This window comes from Trachurus japonicus, chromosome 15 (genome assembly GCF_045865225.1).
Source record: "Trachurus japonicus isolate A0001 chromosome 15, Traja_1.0".
Classification (NCBI taxonomy): Eukaryota; Metazoa; Chordata; class Actinopteri; order Carangiformes; family Carangidae; genus Trachurus; species Trachurus japonicus.
The window spans coordinates 10,877,519-10,892,128 of record NC_140921.1 but is presented as its reverse complement, the minus strand read 5'-3'; the positions used below and the strand labels follow the sequence as shown (position 1 = coordinate 10,892,128).

The window sequence follows — 14,610 nt, the reverse complement described above, 5'->3', positions numbered from 1 at the left end:
TCACCTCAGATATGATTACTGGAATATTATACTGGAATATACTTGGAGGAAATTTGGCTCAGATGTCATGAGTTCAAGTTTTTCATTAGTTTAATTGTGTAAAACCTAAACCCACAGTTACAGAAGGTAAATCTCCACTGTGTCATGTGGTGAACGTTATATCAGGTAAAATGTTATCACTCATGAGCTATTATTTTAACACAGCTATGACTTTGTACCTGAACTCAGTGTCTTCAGTCATAACTGGAGAGAAGCAATCATGTAATAATAATGTAATAACTTTATAAGCTATCTAGACAATCTACTTTGATCTGGTAGCTCTGATAAAAGACTGTCATAGATCCTTTCTTTTCACTTTCATAACTAAATCCCTGTGTTAATGTCGTACCTCTTTCTTCTCTCCTCCTGATTTCTGAGCACAAACATGAGATTTATGAATTCTCTGTGATAAGAGTCGCAGCAACATGATTTTAGCAGACCCATAAAAGACCGTCAAACAGTGGCTGTAACCCAAAGGAGTTCTCACTTCTGTGATGACATGCCCATTTATTTTTAGTCGGCTGAATTTTTGATGGAAATGGAGGCTTGAGATTGTGCTGCAGAAGAAAAAAAAAGAGAAAAGAAAGAAAAACCTCAGTGTCTTTTTCCTCTTAGCTTGTCTTTTGTCCTGATAAGAAAAGGAGGGCATGCTGGGAACATAAATTATCCATATGAATAATAAATAATATAGAATAGTGGGTTATTGGTTTTTGCCATGTAAAAGAATACTTTTACTGTATACTAAAAATAGATCCAGGCAAGAAGCAGCAGAGCTCCTGTTTCTACTGGGGCACAGTTAAAAACTAGAATAACTACTATTTATATTAGAATACTGATTGCTATTAATATATTTTGCACTTCATTATCACAAATCAGCATAACTCATCATTACTTTGTGATACTGCAAAAACTGCTGATCATTAGTCATATTCAGTGAATATTATTAAGCTGTTGTTACTTTTCAACAACTTTTTGTAACAGCTAAATAAACATTTCTATTGCTCGATAACAGAACTCATGGCTCTGCTTTACTTCGGAGTTAGGGTTGTGTAATGACTGAATGAATGATTTTATTTTGGCCACTGTGACAATACAGTGATATCACATAACTAACAGTGATCTATTTTGGTTTTCTATTTAATTTGGCAGGTTAAAGTTGAACAGTTTTGGTTTATAATCAGAGGTGATTGTCAGTATAACATCTGAAACAATCCTCTTTGAAACATATTCTCTTTAAATGGGATGTTTTGCTTTGTGGTGAAACTGAAATTGGGAACAATGTTGATAAAAATTACATTTTCAAAATAAAGTCATGACATTTGAAATACAACATCTTCATTGTCTAATGGTTTCTGAACATAATTCTGCTGATCAGGTATATTTTAATGTATTAACAGGTTTTGGTTTGATACATTCTCTCAAAAATTCAAAATAAATCAGCAACAACTTCAGTTGATCCTTAAAAATTAACAAACAAACAAACAAAAGACTCAGCAGCTAACATTTGCTGGTGGACGCTCCTCAAGTGAGGATTTGATGCTATATGTCTTCATCATATATGAAGTTAGTGGTGGTCCGACAGTTGAGTAGCCTAATTTGAGGACATCAACTTCGGCTCTGTAAAGTTTTGATTTGTGAAATCTGTCACAACATTTTATGGCCAAAGAAATAATTTCAATCACTGAGGAAATAATGTATGTAATGTCTAAGGTTTTGAAGACCAGGAAGTAGTTATTGCCTCCAAATATTAAATAAATAAATAAATAAAATAATAAAACAGGGCCCTAAATGAAATCAGCAGCATTGTAAACACTTAGCACGAACGTGTGTGCCAAACAAAAAAAAACATCTTTGATCTTTGCCCCTTATGAATAATCATCTTGTATCTCATGTGGTCAAGTGGGGGGATTTTTTTTTTTTTGTCAAGTGAGCATGAGGACAGACACACACATTAAATCATGCATGCTAACTGGTGTAAACAAGTGGCCATTAAAATCAGCCCACATATCAAGATGTCTTTCCAAGAACTAAGCTGCTGTCGTTTTAAGGCAGCCTGTTTTATTTTACACCAGAAATGATGCAAAAGAGCATTCCTTATTATGTTCATATGGGGGGGGGCAGCCATAATCCACACCATCTGCATCTGCAAGCTAAAAAAATGCACAGCTGTCGAACAGCATACATATATGTATCAAGTATGTGGCTGTGGTGTTCATACGAGAATAACAAATAGTAGATATCAGCAAAGCTGGAAAAGTGCCGCCACACTATTTAAGACTGCATTCAATTTTTCATCGAGCACATCTAAACATGGTTTATGGAGATGATAAGCTCTGTTTGAAAGATGTTGTCGAAAATCAGATTGCTTGGCCAGAGTTATCTGTTGTATAATTCATAATGACTGTGGCAGATGATATAATAAGAGAGTTCATCAATTGCTGGAGGAAATTACTCTGACACTGTTTCAACGTTTGCAAAGACTGTCCTTTTTCACTGTCGCTGTGAGATAATGAAAATGAGTGCAGTCGTGCAGCCTCGATTGATCACGTATGCGCCATCTGCAATTTGAGGCACGCGTCCGTTTTTATGTGACATGCAAAGAAGCTCATACAATATGATTCACTAACACACCAGTGGATCATGCTTGTTTCTACTGGAGCCTTCCCCAAAGGGACGCAACCGCATCTCAAAATCTGAACTGAATTCAGATTTTAGATTCTTAAAAAATCCAACCACTTGAGCTATTTTCCCATTATAGTGCAATGGAAAAATAAACCAAATTTATATACAAACATGTAGCTGTCAGTTTTTGTGTGTAACCTTCAGGTGTTCAGTGTTATGACACCTAAATCTGGACTATAACCGTAACTTCACAACACGGCGTTCCCGTGTTAACTGACAGGTACGCTCCTACGATAAAGGCTAGTGCGTCCTGAAGACCTCACTGATGCCTAATCTATAAATGGTGCGCCCAGTGCAGCCTCAGCAATCCAGGTAATGCGGATATTACCAGATTCCAGCTGAGATAATCGTCAACCGATGCCTAATGATGAGTCCTCCATGCTTCAAGAGAAGATGTCCTCTTTGTCCAGCTCCGGTGAAGCAGGTCTAGAAATGTCAAAAAGATGCTGCGGAGAGCCGGGACTTGATTTCCTCGCCTTGAGGAACTTCAACGCCTCTGAGAGTTGCGCCTCCAGCGTGGACATGCGAACGTTCAGGTTCTTGAGGTCGTCCTTCAGCTCCAGCTTGAGCTCCTGAAGCGAGGCCTGAAGCGTCTGCTCCGGGATGGGGTAGAAGGCGTGCCGGGCGTCCGGCGGCTGCACCGGGCTGCGGTCCTGGGGCGTCGTGCGGAATTCGCCCGCTTTGTCCAGACGCAGGTCACTTTTGGTGATGCCGCTGTCGCACGAGTCTGTCTTCTTCAGAGACACCTGCGACTCGTGCGCCTTGGTCCGTTCAGGTAAAGTCTCCATGGACTCGGCTTTGGACACTTTGGTCCAGTTGTCAGCTTTGGCCATGGACTCCTTGAAGCGGCCCCAGCCTTTGACCTTGACCGGCTCGGCGGCGGCTCGGCCCCCGACCAGAGAGACGGTGGACGGCACCTGCAGCTTCGCTTTGTCCGCCGGGGGACATTTGGCGGGCGTCGAGGACGAAGGTGTCGAAGCCGACGGCGTCGCTGGGCTCTCTGTCACCGTGACGATGCTGGTAGTCGTGATGGCTGTCTTAGCCAACGGGACGTCCACGTACACGGGGCCCTTCTCCACGTCGTGCTCGTCCAGTTCCGGTTTCTCCGTCACCAAACGAGCTTCCTTCTGCTGCCGGAAGCGCTGGAAGAGTTTCCGTACCGGGTGATCGGGCGGCAAGTTCAGAGGGGCTTCGTTTTTACGCCTCTGTCGCTCCTCTTCCTCACGTTTCACATCACTGATCTTTCGGAAGACGATCTACAAGAGAATTTAAAGTTCTCATGACTAAAGCAACATGATAGAAAACCATGAGTAAGATTTGAATGATCAGAAATATCAGTTTGACATCACAGTGTTCGACAACAGTATAAAATCTGTCAGGTGTGTAGGTGTTGTACAGTTGTGAGGGAGATTGGCGAGGTTTCAAAATGTGCGTGCTCAGTAAATGTCACCTTAAAGAGGGTTATTCCCACGACACTGAGGGAAAGTTCACATCATGCCTCTGGCTTCAGTGGGTGACGACACACCACGCAGCTGCTAATGGACAACCCTGCTTTGAAGCATTTGCAGTTTTCCTTCTGCACTTTGACGTTACTGTAGTGTGCAGCTTAATATCTGACACCTCCTCTTTATTCAAAAACAAATACCATTGCAATCAAAATAACTGATTTGTCTCTGACTTTGGAAATAGTTTTGGCAAACAGTTCCAGCTCTAGGTTCAGTTATTGGTGTTTTCTGAAAAATGTGAGTAAAGTCCATTGAATAATGAGAACTACGGTGGCCCAGAGAGTCCATCTTAGGATAATGATAAAATCAAACAGATGTGAATGAAGTCAATTGGCCCAGAGAGCCCAACATATTGCAATTTAGGAAATAACAGCTGGTACCCTGAAAGTGTAATCTTAACTGCAGAGGCTTGGGTTTGAGTCCAACCTCTCTCTCTCTCTCTCTCTCTCTCTCTCTCTCTCTCTCTCTCTTGCTAATTGAAATTAAAGCAAAAAATAACTTGAGACCTAAAACTAGAAAAGGAAAAAAAGCAATGAATCTGCCAGGACTCACCAATTCAATGCCACAGTCAAAGTTGGGCATTGAACAACAAGTCCTATGTCCATTAGTTTTTAGTGTCCTTTCTCTCAAGTCTGTATTTACATGTAAAATATGTAATATGAGTGGAAAAGAGCTAACTGTAACGATCCAACTCACTAATTCACACATTTACAGCTTCTTTAATCTGTAGAAAACTGAAAAGCCACAACTACAAATGAAACCAGATTATGTGTTTACATAATCATTAATTTAATCGTACCTTAACACTGAAATCTCATGGAATTTCAAAATGTTCAGGGACAGTCAGGACAGTCTGAGGACAGACAGCTCTGAGGTTGAAGTTTATATTAATGCACCATGACACTGTGGCAGGTCTCTGTAGGGATGTGAATCTTCGGGTGGCTCACGATTCGATTCCGACTTTTAGGGTCACGATTCGATTCAAAATCGATTTTCGACATGTTTTTTTTTTTTTAGGGGCAAATGCGAGTGAAATGCTCGCCCATGGTGGGCATAAGAAAATTTAAGACCTGTCTAAAATTATTTAAGACTTGAACACAATAATTCAACAAATTTAAGACATTTTAAGGCCTAAAATTTAGATTTTCAAATTTTAGACTTTTTAAGACCCCGTGGATACCCTGTTATTTCATATAAAAGTTTAAGTGCATGCATATTTTATGATGCTGTGTATTTCAGGTGTAGGTTAATATACACACACCTCAGGAGGCCTGTCATTGATTGGTTAAAACAAGGTAATCAGTAGATGGGAATTAACGTCAGATTTAGTCACGGATCACCTTCAAACTCTCCTTGTCATGATATTTGAATTAATTATACATCAACACCAGCATCTATAGTCTACATCATTTCACATTTTTTAATCTCTCTCCAAACAAGAGAAAACCTCAAAGTCACTCCTTCTTAAAGAAATATAGTTACAGATGTTAAACTGTGCACGCAGGATAAAGTCTGAACATCAGGGTCCAGAGCACAGTTTGTTTACACCGCACTTGTCCTAGATCCAAGATGATGTAGGTTAAATGATCTGCTTTTGAAGTCATGTTTGTTCACTATGAGAACAGCTGCCACTGGAACCTGTGTGTAAAATAAACATGTGGCCCTGGAAGCCGTCCAGACAGTTTGTAGCCTTCTTTGTTAGAGATGTTCAGACTCTGAAGATGCCTTGTGAGTGTTGAGAGTGGTAACCCTCGTGTTCAACATGGTTTCATTAAATCTATAAATCATATGGTGACGTGTTGTTGTGAGGCTATTTCATTATATACAGTAAAAAGATATGAAGCCTTACAGCCTTTTAACAAACCAAAATAGATATTGTTTTTAGGACAAGCTGCAGTGCTTTTATTACTGCTGTTTTATGTGATTTTATATGGTTTTCTTGTGTGTTGTGTTTCTGTGTTTTTATGTTTTGAGCCCTAAACTGAAGACGATTTTCTATCACTAGGTGATGGACAATCAAGTTTTTTTGAACTGCGTTGGACTGAACTGAATTGATAGCCTGCAACTCCCATTAAAAGTTACAAAATGTTTGTATACTGTAATGTCAAATATGAAAAAATATCTTTTTTCCTGTCCTGGTTCTCATATCACATCAAATTAACCATCTGAGGTTATTGCTTTTCCTAACTTAACTAAACCTAAAGGTGATTAAAAAATGCAGAAAATATGCTTTAAATCAATATGTTGTTTTTCTATGATCCCCAGACCCCCTACTAATTATTATGCATCTTTACAACTTGCTCCCCCCATTTTAAAAACATGATTAGGTGTCCATCAGCTAATCATGCACATACACTGTTATCAAAGCAACATCTGAGATGATCAAAGCACAGTGCAACTTAAACATATGTCCAAGTCTTTAGGCATTGTGTTTATTAATTCATCATTTTCGTGCTATTTTTCTCATTCCTAGGCATGATGCTGAAATACAATATACTTAAATCATTCGTTCGTGAAAGGTACAACAACCTATTTCTCTCCTTAATCTCACGGCAACGCTCTTCTCACAATTCAAACCACTTGAGTGCCAAACGCGTCATGTGCTGGATTTTCTCAAGTCGAAAACACAACCTCCGCAGCTCCATTTGAAGGCAGCGTCTGGCTCCGTCTGTGAATTTCCCTGCTGCATACGTTCAGGAAGTATGGGACCCTGGTGGCTTGTGAGTTTCAAGCAGCAGCAGCAGCAGCAGCAGATGAGATTGCCTTTTCATATGCAGGCAATTCAATCTCACATGCACTCTCCTGGACAGGCTATTCTTATTATGAATGAAGTAGTGATTGGCAGCTACACCTGTGTAATTGATCAAAGCTGTTCATATCCTAATGAAGTGTGTGTGTGAGTGGTTTTAATATATGGTGACTGGTTAAAAGGAGCTGTGTGACATGTGTTGTTTACCAGCGCAACATGTCTCTGCACTGCCAGCTATCAACTATCTGTGGTTTTGTAAAAATCCTGCATTTTCTACAACTGTGGCATTGAATCTAAGTAATGAAGTAGCTGTTTAATAATTTGCCCTGTACCTGTCGAGACTGTGCAGGGAAACGCAGTCTCTGTGGTGGCCCCACATGTGATCCCTGGGAATCACAGTGCGAAAACACCACAGCAATTATGACTCTCCAATTTAAAAAAAAAAAAAAAAACAGGATCCACGGCGTCCTCTTAAAGTTTAAGCTCTTATTAAAAATAATGGTCTGGCTAGAAGAAGAGTAACAAGTCAAAAGGATTTGAAATCCAATTAAACATATTCTTGAGAAACGGATAAACAATGTGGAGAAGGGAAAGTTTAAATTCTTGTTTTTCTTATTATGCTGTACATCCTGTTCTAAGGAACTGACTCAAACTGTGTTGGTCTTTAAGGCTTTTCTATACAATCAAATCTCATTGTAAATATTATCTTGTGTATGATTTTTCCAACTGAAGCAACTGATTATACTTAGTAATTCTCTGTATGGTTGGATTTATTGTCAGAGGAAGTCATAGGAAACAATGCATACAAGGTAGTTTTATCTCATTATTTACCGTTCACTGTCCTAATGTTAGATTGTAAATTTACCACTAATGCAAAATTAACATTTCTCAAAAATAAATGAATAAAACATGAAAAGATTCAACTGGCAAAACATGGAGTGGCTTAATGTGAAGACGCCACAGGAAATGAGTGTGATGTTTGTCACATTGCATATATTTGTGAAGCGATGACAAATGTCCACCAGAAATGAATCTACACTTACAATTAACACTTGACTTAAATTGTGGATCATACTGTATGTGTTTATTACTATTTATATATTTTAACTCAGGAGGTTAAAATAAAGTGTTGCATGTGAAAGTGACTATATAACTGCTCACACCCTCATATCTCTCAGATTTAATCATCCCATATGTTCCCTCGCTCACAAGACTATCTCCCCGCCCCCAGGCAGTAGGCCTTTCCCCACACTTCCCAACCCAATCAGTTAGAGTTAGAGCAGTTTCCATTGATATTTTAAAATCTAGATTAAAAAAACATTTTATTTGTTCAATCATTTGGTATAACTTGATAGTCCTACTGCCTACTTCCTTTGACCTATTGTATTTCATTGTTGCATTGTGCCTATATTATTAGTGCCTATCGTATTGCCTTCTCTATTGCTGCAGTGACAGTTGTAATCGTAAATTGTAACTTGTCTTTGTGATGATTGTAAAGTGTTCAGGGACCATGTTCATGGTGATTTTACACTTTAAATAAAACTGAACTGAATTGAATTGAATTGAATTGAACGGTAATCATATGTTTTTGTGCGGCGCATGAAATAAAAAACAAGGGTCGATCAACTCTAACTGATAAAGTTCTGCTATAAATCCAACATTCGTGATGGTTATAATGTTTGTTTTTTTGTTTTACAGCGACGTTGATTCAGCTTTATGGTGACTCTGAAGGCTGCATTTTGTGGTGTATCACAAATGGTAGTGGCAATATCTAAATATTTCCTTTTTCCTTACACATACAAACATACTGTATATAAACCATACACAGTGTAGAGTTAACACAGTTTAATAAAAAAAAGATTCTCACATGAGCAGCTGCTGTGGGAGCGAGTGGGTGAACTGTATCTGAGTCTCGTTCTGTCTCTGTGTCGAGAGTCACTCACCCTTTTTCGCAGGTTGTAAGTGAGCAGCAGGTTTCTGGAGAAGTGGTTGGAAAACGCCGTGTAGAACTCCAGCACCTTCTGCAGAGCGTCGCGTTTAATGACGTGGAGGTCGCAGTAGGTCAGAGCGCGGACGTTGGCGCAGGCCTGAGCCAGGGTCACCTCTTTCCAGAAAACATCCCCAAACACGTCTCCTTTACCTGCAGAGAGAGGTCGGCTCAGAGCGGGCTGACGCCTCCAAAACATTTGGTATCCATCTCTAATGAGTCGTATTTTGTAAAAGGTTTGTACGTTGTAAAGAGTTCAGCTTCAATAATGGTGCTTTTGGAGCACAAATTTTGGGTTGCCAGGTTGTGAAAAAAAAATCCCATTTTCACTTTTCAAGGTTTGTTTCTTTTTTGCTGAATAGAAGTGGGAGAGTAGGTATGAAATATTTTGTGTGTTTTTGTGAGAAGGTTGTTCCTCTAACCTATTTATAACATCTTTTATGCGACAATTTTATTTTTCAGGAGGCAATGAAAGGATGAGAAATTATTCAATAAATGGCTTTAACATGCACTATTACAGTTTCAGGCAGAAGTGTTTATTGATGCATTCGTCAATAACTATTACTGCTGTGAAGCATCCACAAGTGTACTGTACAGTAGGCTGGTGTAAATTCAAATACCGTTGAAAATACAATATGTTGATACTGAAAATATCTTCATAGCTGCTTTAAACTACATAAAAATGTGGATTACAAATGTTTATACTACTGATATTAAGTGTCACCAGTAAAAGCCACCATAAACTTGTCTTTCCACTTGTTGATAATAAAGCTGTAGTTGTTGAATAGGACATTAATAACCAGTCACGTCCTGTGTCACTTTCGCTGGGAAATTACACCTCCAATTATTAATACTGATCAAACTCTTGTCCTGATGAATTGATCTGTCGTCCAGTTCCGTCTTTTCTTAAAAACAGGTGGTCAGACAGTTCAACCACGCAAACAAAAAGGGATTTATTTCTTGTTCATTTTCTATTATCAAATGAGACAAGGTGTTTAATCTTGTTTGTTTGTTTGTTTTTAAGTATTTAATCTTGTTTCCGGGTCCACTCCAGATGCTGTTACACTTCGACAGGCCTATTCATCTAATGAGATTTTGATTTATAGTAGTAACTTGTAACTCACTTCAGGCTCCATTACGGTCTCCATCCGGGTCAATGCTATCAGCCTGACAGTATAACTGACTGTTGCAATGAGGAACCGATCGCAAGTTATTGACGAAAATAAAACAGCCAAGGTGGTGTCTTCAGGATGCCATCCATTATTTACTAAATCAATCATTTGGCAAATTAAAAGCCTGAGGTTTTAAAAAGGAAATACTGCTGGGATTTAACCACCGCAGAGTACGTAAGAAAAAATATTTGTGTTTTTTTCTGAAGCTTGATAAATAAGTTCAGAGAGGGGAGGAAGTGGATTCATGAATAGCAAACAGACTGGTTCCATACAGTTCACAGAGCAGCACAATTATACTTAGTTTAGTTATTATTTACAGGTTGGGTCTGTTTATCAATTTATCTATTCATCCGAATTGATCTGACTGTATGGATGGATGATAGTTGAAATGCGATTCATACTGTAGGTAATTTGCTTGTGTTTCTATCCAGCTGTTGGATTTTAGTCCAATATTCAGCTCTTCCTGAGGGAAATGTCCACAGCTTTAATTGCTCAATGCCCATAAAGAAAATGAATTGGAACTAGCCTACGTAGTTATAATCAATCAATGAAACAATCAATAAATCCTTTTAGTAATTTTTTAAGCAAAAATGCCAAATATTTCTGGTAATTTCTGGTTTCAACCTCTTGTCCTGTTTCATGTTTCATAAGACAATGAAGTGCAATCTGATGTTGGGTTATGAGAAATTTAGATGGATTTTTTTTTTTACATTTTGAACCATCAATGTATCAAGAAAATAATAATATGATTACTTTGGTCTTTTTGTGTAATAAAAGGGATTTACTAAATACTGACAAAGAAAGCCTTTCAGACCATTGTTAAAATTACATGAGCCCGTTCTGAAAGGGAATTGTGTTTTTTTTTATCGGCTTGAAGACGAAGAGTTGAAAAGACCAGACTGTGTTCAAGATGTTACTGAGAGGATTGTGCGTCTGTGAAGACTCTTGTACAAATCCTCAGCTCCTGACTCAGCAGAAAATGATCCCCAAACGACTCAGCTTCCACTGCAGTCAGAAACAGTTTGTAAAGTGCTGCTGTACGGAGAAAAAAAGGGAGGATTTTATGTAAGTCCTAAGAAAAAGAATGAAAGAAAGAAAGAATGACAGAGGGAGAACCATAACTTTAGAAGAAAAGAGAAACTTGACTGACTCATTTATAAAATAAACATTAGAGCTTCATTCATGTCAAAATAGTTTGCGTCTTCTTTAAAACGAGTCTCACTGACCTTAAAAGCATAAAACCTTTTCATCAAAGATTTCATATGACTCACTCACTATTTATCGTAAAAGAAATAATATTGGCATTGATGAATCATGTTTGAGCTGAACCATTAAGAATAATTTCATTTGCATTTGATTAAAGCTGGTATTGATTGTTGTGGTTGTTGTTGTCATTTTCATGCATCTTCATTATCTTCACTTGTCAGTGTGTCACTAAATTCTGATTAAATGAGTTCCCTGATTTACAGCAACATAATTTATTTCCTGCTAAAGTTTTGATATAGTTCTTCCATTTCAACCAATTTTCTTTTATTACAAGCTTATTTATTTATTTAGTTTGATACACATATTGATTTTATACTTAATTGTGCACAATTATTGCCACTAGAGATGCAATCAACTGTAAGAAGGAGTGAGTCAGGTAATAAACATAACAAAGGTAACAAACTTTTCTTATTCAAAAGCTGACTCCGCTGTTTTATAAATATATTCTTGAAATTACTGCAGCGTACTTTGTCTGGAATAATATTATTTAAACCAGAGCTGAAAACTTCTTTGGGCAAAATAACTACATAACTATTCATTTAAACACTAGCCTATTTATATTTCTTTTAAAACTCTCACCAGGTAGGCTACACTCACCCAAAATGGCGACCACCTCGTCGTCCTGAATGACCTCCAGTGACCCCGACACCACGAAACAGAGGCTGTCCACGCTTTCACCGGCGTGGTAGATCAGGTCACCGGGAGCACAGTGGATGGTCTGAAACTCCATGGCCAGAGCTCGGAGACACCCGTCGCTGGCCAGCCGGAACGCCGGGTGCTCCTTAAAGACCTTCCGGTTGAGATGGACGCAGATATCTGCTCTCATGTCCTTCGGACAAATCTGCAACACCTGGGAACAAATGAGAGCGGAGAGAGAGAGAGAGGAGCTGTGGATCAAAGAGACGCTGAGTGATGTTGGGGACTGGATTACACCACACTAAGAGCTGGTGGATAGTATTTTTTTTGTCTTTTGAGTTATAAATTGTTGCCATGGCTACATGTTGGACCACGAAAAACCACAGCTTGCCACCTTCCTCAATGTGTCACATGCAGGTGATTGGTGATGTGCATCATTAGGTGTGAGTAGCTCCTGACTCAAGGCCAAAAGGTTACAGCTTCACTCATATATCATTTCTGTTATTTTGCTTTGCCTGGTTAACAGCTGTGTTAACTATACAATTTATTTATCAATGGAAAATGCTGGAAGAAAAAACATTTTTGCATGGAAACACTAAACTGGACATGGAGACACTGTGGTGTCACTGCAGGTGAGTGACAAACCCCAAAACTGAAGTTGTCACTTTGTGAATGAAACGTCAACATATCATCACATTCTTCATCAATTTGATATATTGAACTTGATGACAAACTGTTGCTTATTTTCACATCCAGCAGTGATGGAGCAACATTTATCATTCCTATGGAGTCGTGTTTCTATGCAGCTGCTGAAAAAATAAGTCAAACACTCGCTCTCTTTTAGTTTGGTTTTAGTTTTTTTTCCAACTCCTGAGGGAAATGTCTGCAGTTTCAGCTGCTGAACGCTTCACTATGTTCACTGCCAGCAAGTTGCTAACTTGATCTAAGGGGCTGAGCAGGTTCTGTACACTGAGTGTTAAGAAAAATTCAGAAAAATAAACTCAGACTGCCATAAAATATAGATGTAGATAGATTTTTTTACATACATTTTTAAGAATTTTGCAAAAACAATATTCACAGGAGATTTTCCGAGCCATAATGTTCATGTCTGGATGTATGAGGACCCAATATCTTTAAGAACTGCTGCACTTTATGATTTATTTTCTTTGTTTATTATGTAATTATCTTTGATTATTATCAACCTGTGGCTGTCCAAGATTAAAATACAGCCTAAATAGTTTGGAGGTATGTGTTCAAGTTTTGTTTAATGAGCTTTCTAAATCATACACATGTGCTCTGGGGTCTCCAATGAAATTATGTGTGAAGTGTGATACTGAAAGCTCATTAAGATCATTTCCAGAAGCTGCCATTATTGTTCTCAAAGCAGAATTTAGATGTCACTAGAAAAAATATTTGTGTTTCTTGGTCTTTTTCATTAGTTTTGAGAAGCATTTCAAGAGCTGACACATCTGTCGGATGGACTGAACACATGAAATAAATATTTTTTTTGGTGGAGTTTCACATGAAGCTGCTCCCAGGTGAGAGTCCAGCTGCCTCTCTGCTGAGTGGCAGCCTGTTGTTCAAGTACACCTAATCAACAGGATGCCGGGCCGTTGGATGGCTCTGCCTTTAAAACAAACCTCTTTGAAGATGAATGTCAAGCAGAGAGGGATTATGTGCCATTTTTAGACCCTTTAGTGTGGCCTGAAGCCAGACAAATAAATGATATATAGACGCGGTGCAGGCTTAATAAAGAGGACACAGTAAATATCACCATCTGATATCGATTACAGACAAAACCACAAGTCTTTCTAGTGACAAAACCCTGGAGACAAACAATGAAAAACGGGCAATGTATGATTCTATTTACATCACATTGTTGAACAATCCTGCAATAAATACATTATGTCAAACCTGGGTGTCGTGCTTTACATAATACTCGTATTGTAAAGTTGCGTAACAGAGACAGAAATACATTTTTTTAACCGTAACAGCAAGCGCAGGTCAAACCTATTATATGGTTGCACCACATAATATCCTGCCTGTGTCAGCTGGTTTCAGCCCATTATCTGTTTACTTCTCTCCTACTCTCTATCTCTCTGCTCACATACAATAGTTTTTAAACAAATGAAATCTGCTCTCATTTTCCGGTTTTTTATGTTTCTGTTGTCAGAAACTACAACAAACGAAACAGTGACAACATTTTAACGAGTGCTCACTTCCAAGCCATTACTGCAAAACCCCCTGATTTTATAGCTACTCTATGAAATCTTCTGACAAAGTAATGATGATACACTTATATTAAAAACAACAGCAGTGTTGTGAAGCTACGTAGATTTACTGGATCACTCAGAGAGGAGCGCCCTGCAGAGGGAAAGCTTCACCGTCCTTAGATTGGAAAGCAGCTGTTGTTTATCAAAAGTCATAAAGTCTTTGCTAAGTGCAGTAAGTTTTTTGGGGGAAAAACAAAACACCACTCAGTCACTCACTCAGACAGACCCATTAAAGGGATAGTTCACCCTAGAATGATATTTCGCTCATTATCTACTCACCCTCATGTTGACTAAGGGCTGG

General features: G+C 38.6%; 1 protein-coding gene across 4 annotated transcripts in view; it reads right to left on the bottom strand.

The window, feature by feature from the left end:
• Window positions 1-1,829: 1,829 nt before the first annotated feature.
• The window catches only part of kcnh1a (potassium voltage-gated channel, subfamily H (eag-related), member 1a), a 41,354-nt gene continuing 28,573 nt past the window's right edge, over window positions 1,830-14,610 (bottom strand). For all 4 annotated transcript variants that reach the window (XM_085799521.1, XM_085799524.1, XM_085799523.1 and 1 more), the window contains 3 exons: window positions 11,998-12,250; window positions 8,919-9,115; window positions 1,830-3,977 (listed from right to left, as the gene is read on the bottom strand). In XM_085799521.1, the coding sequence (XP_085655647.1) occupies window positions 3,105-3,977; window positions 8,919-9,115; window positions 11,998-12,250 (1,323 nt within the window). In that variant the 3' untranslated portion in view covers window positions 1,830-3,104. The remainder of the gene's footprint in view (window positions 3,978-8,918; window positions 9,116-11,997; window positions 12,251-14,610) is intronic.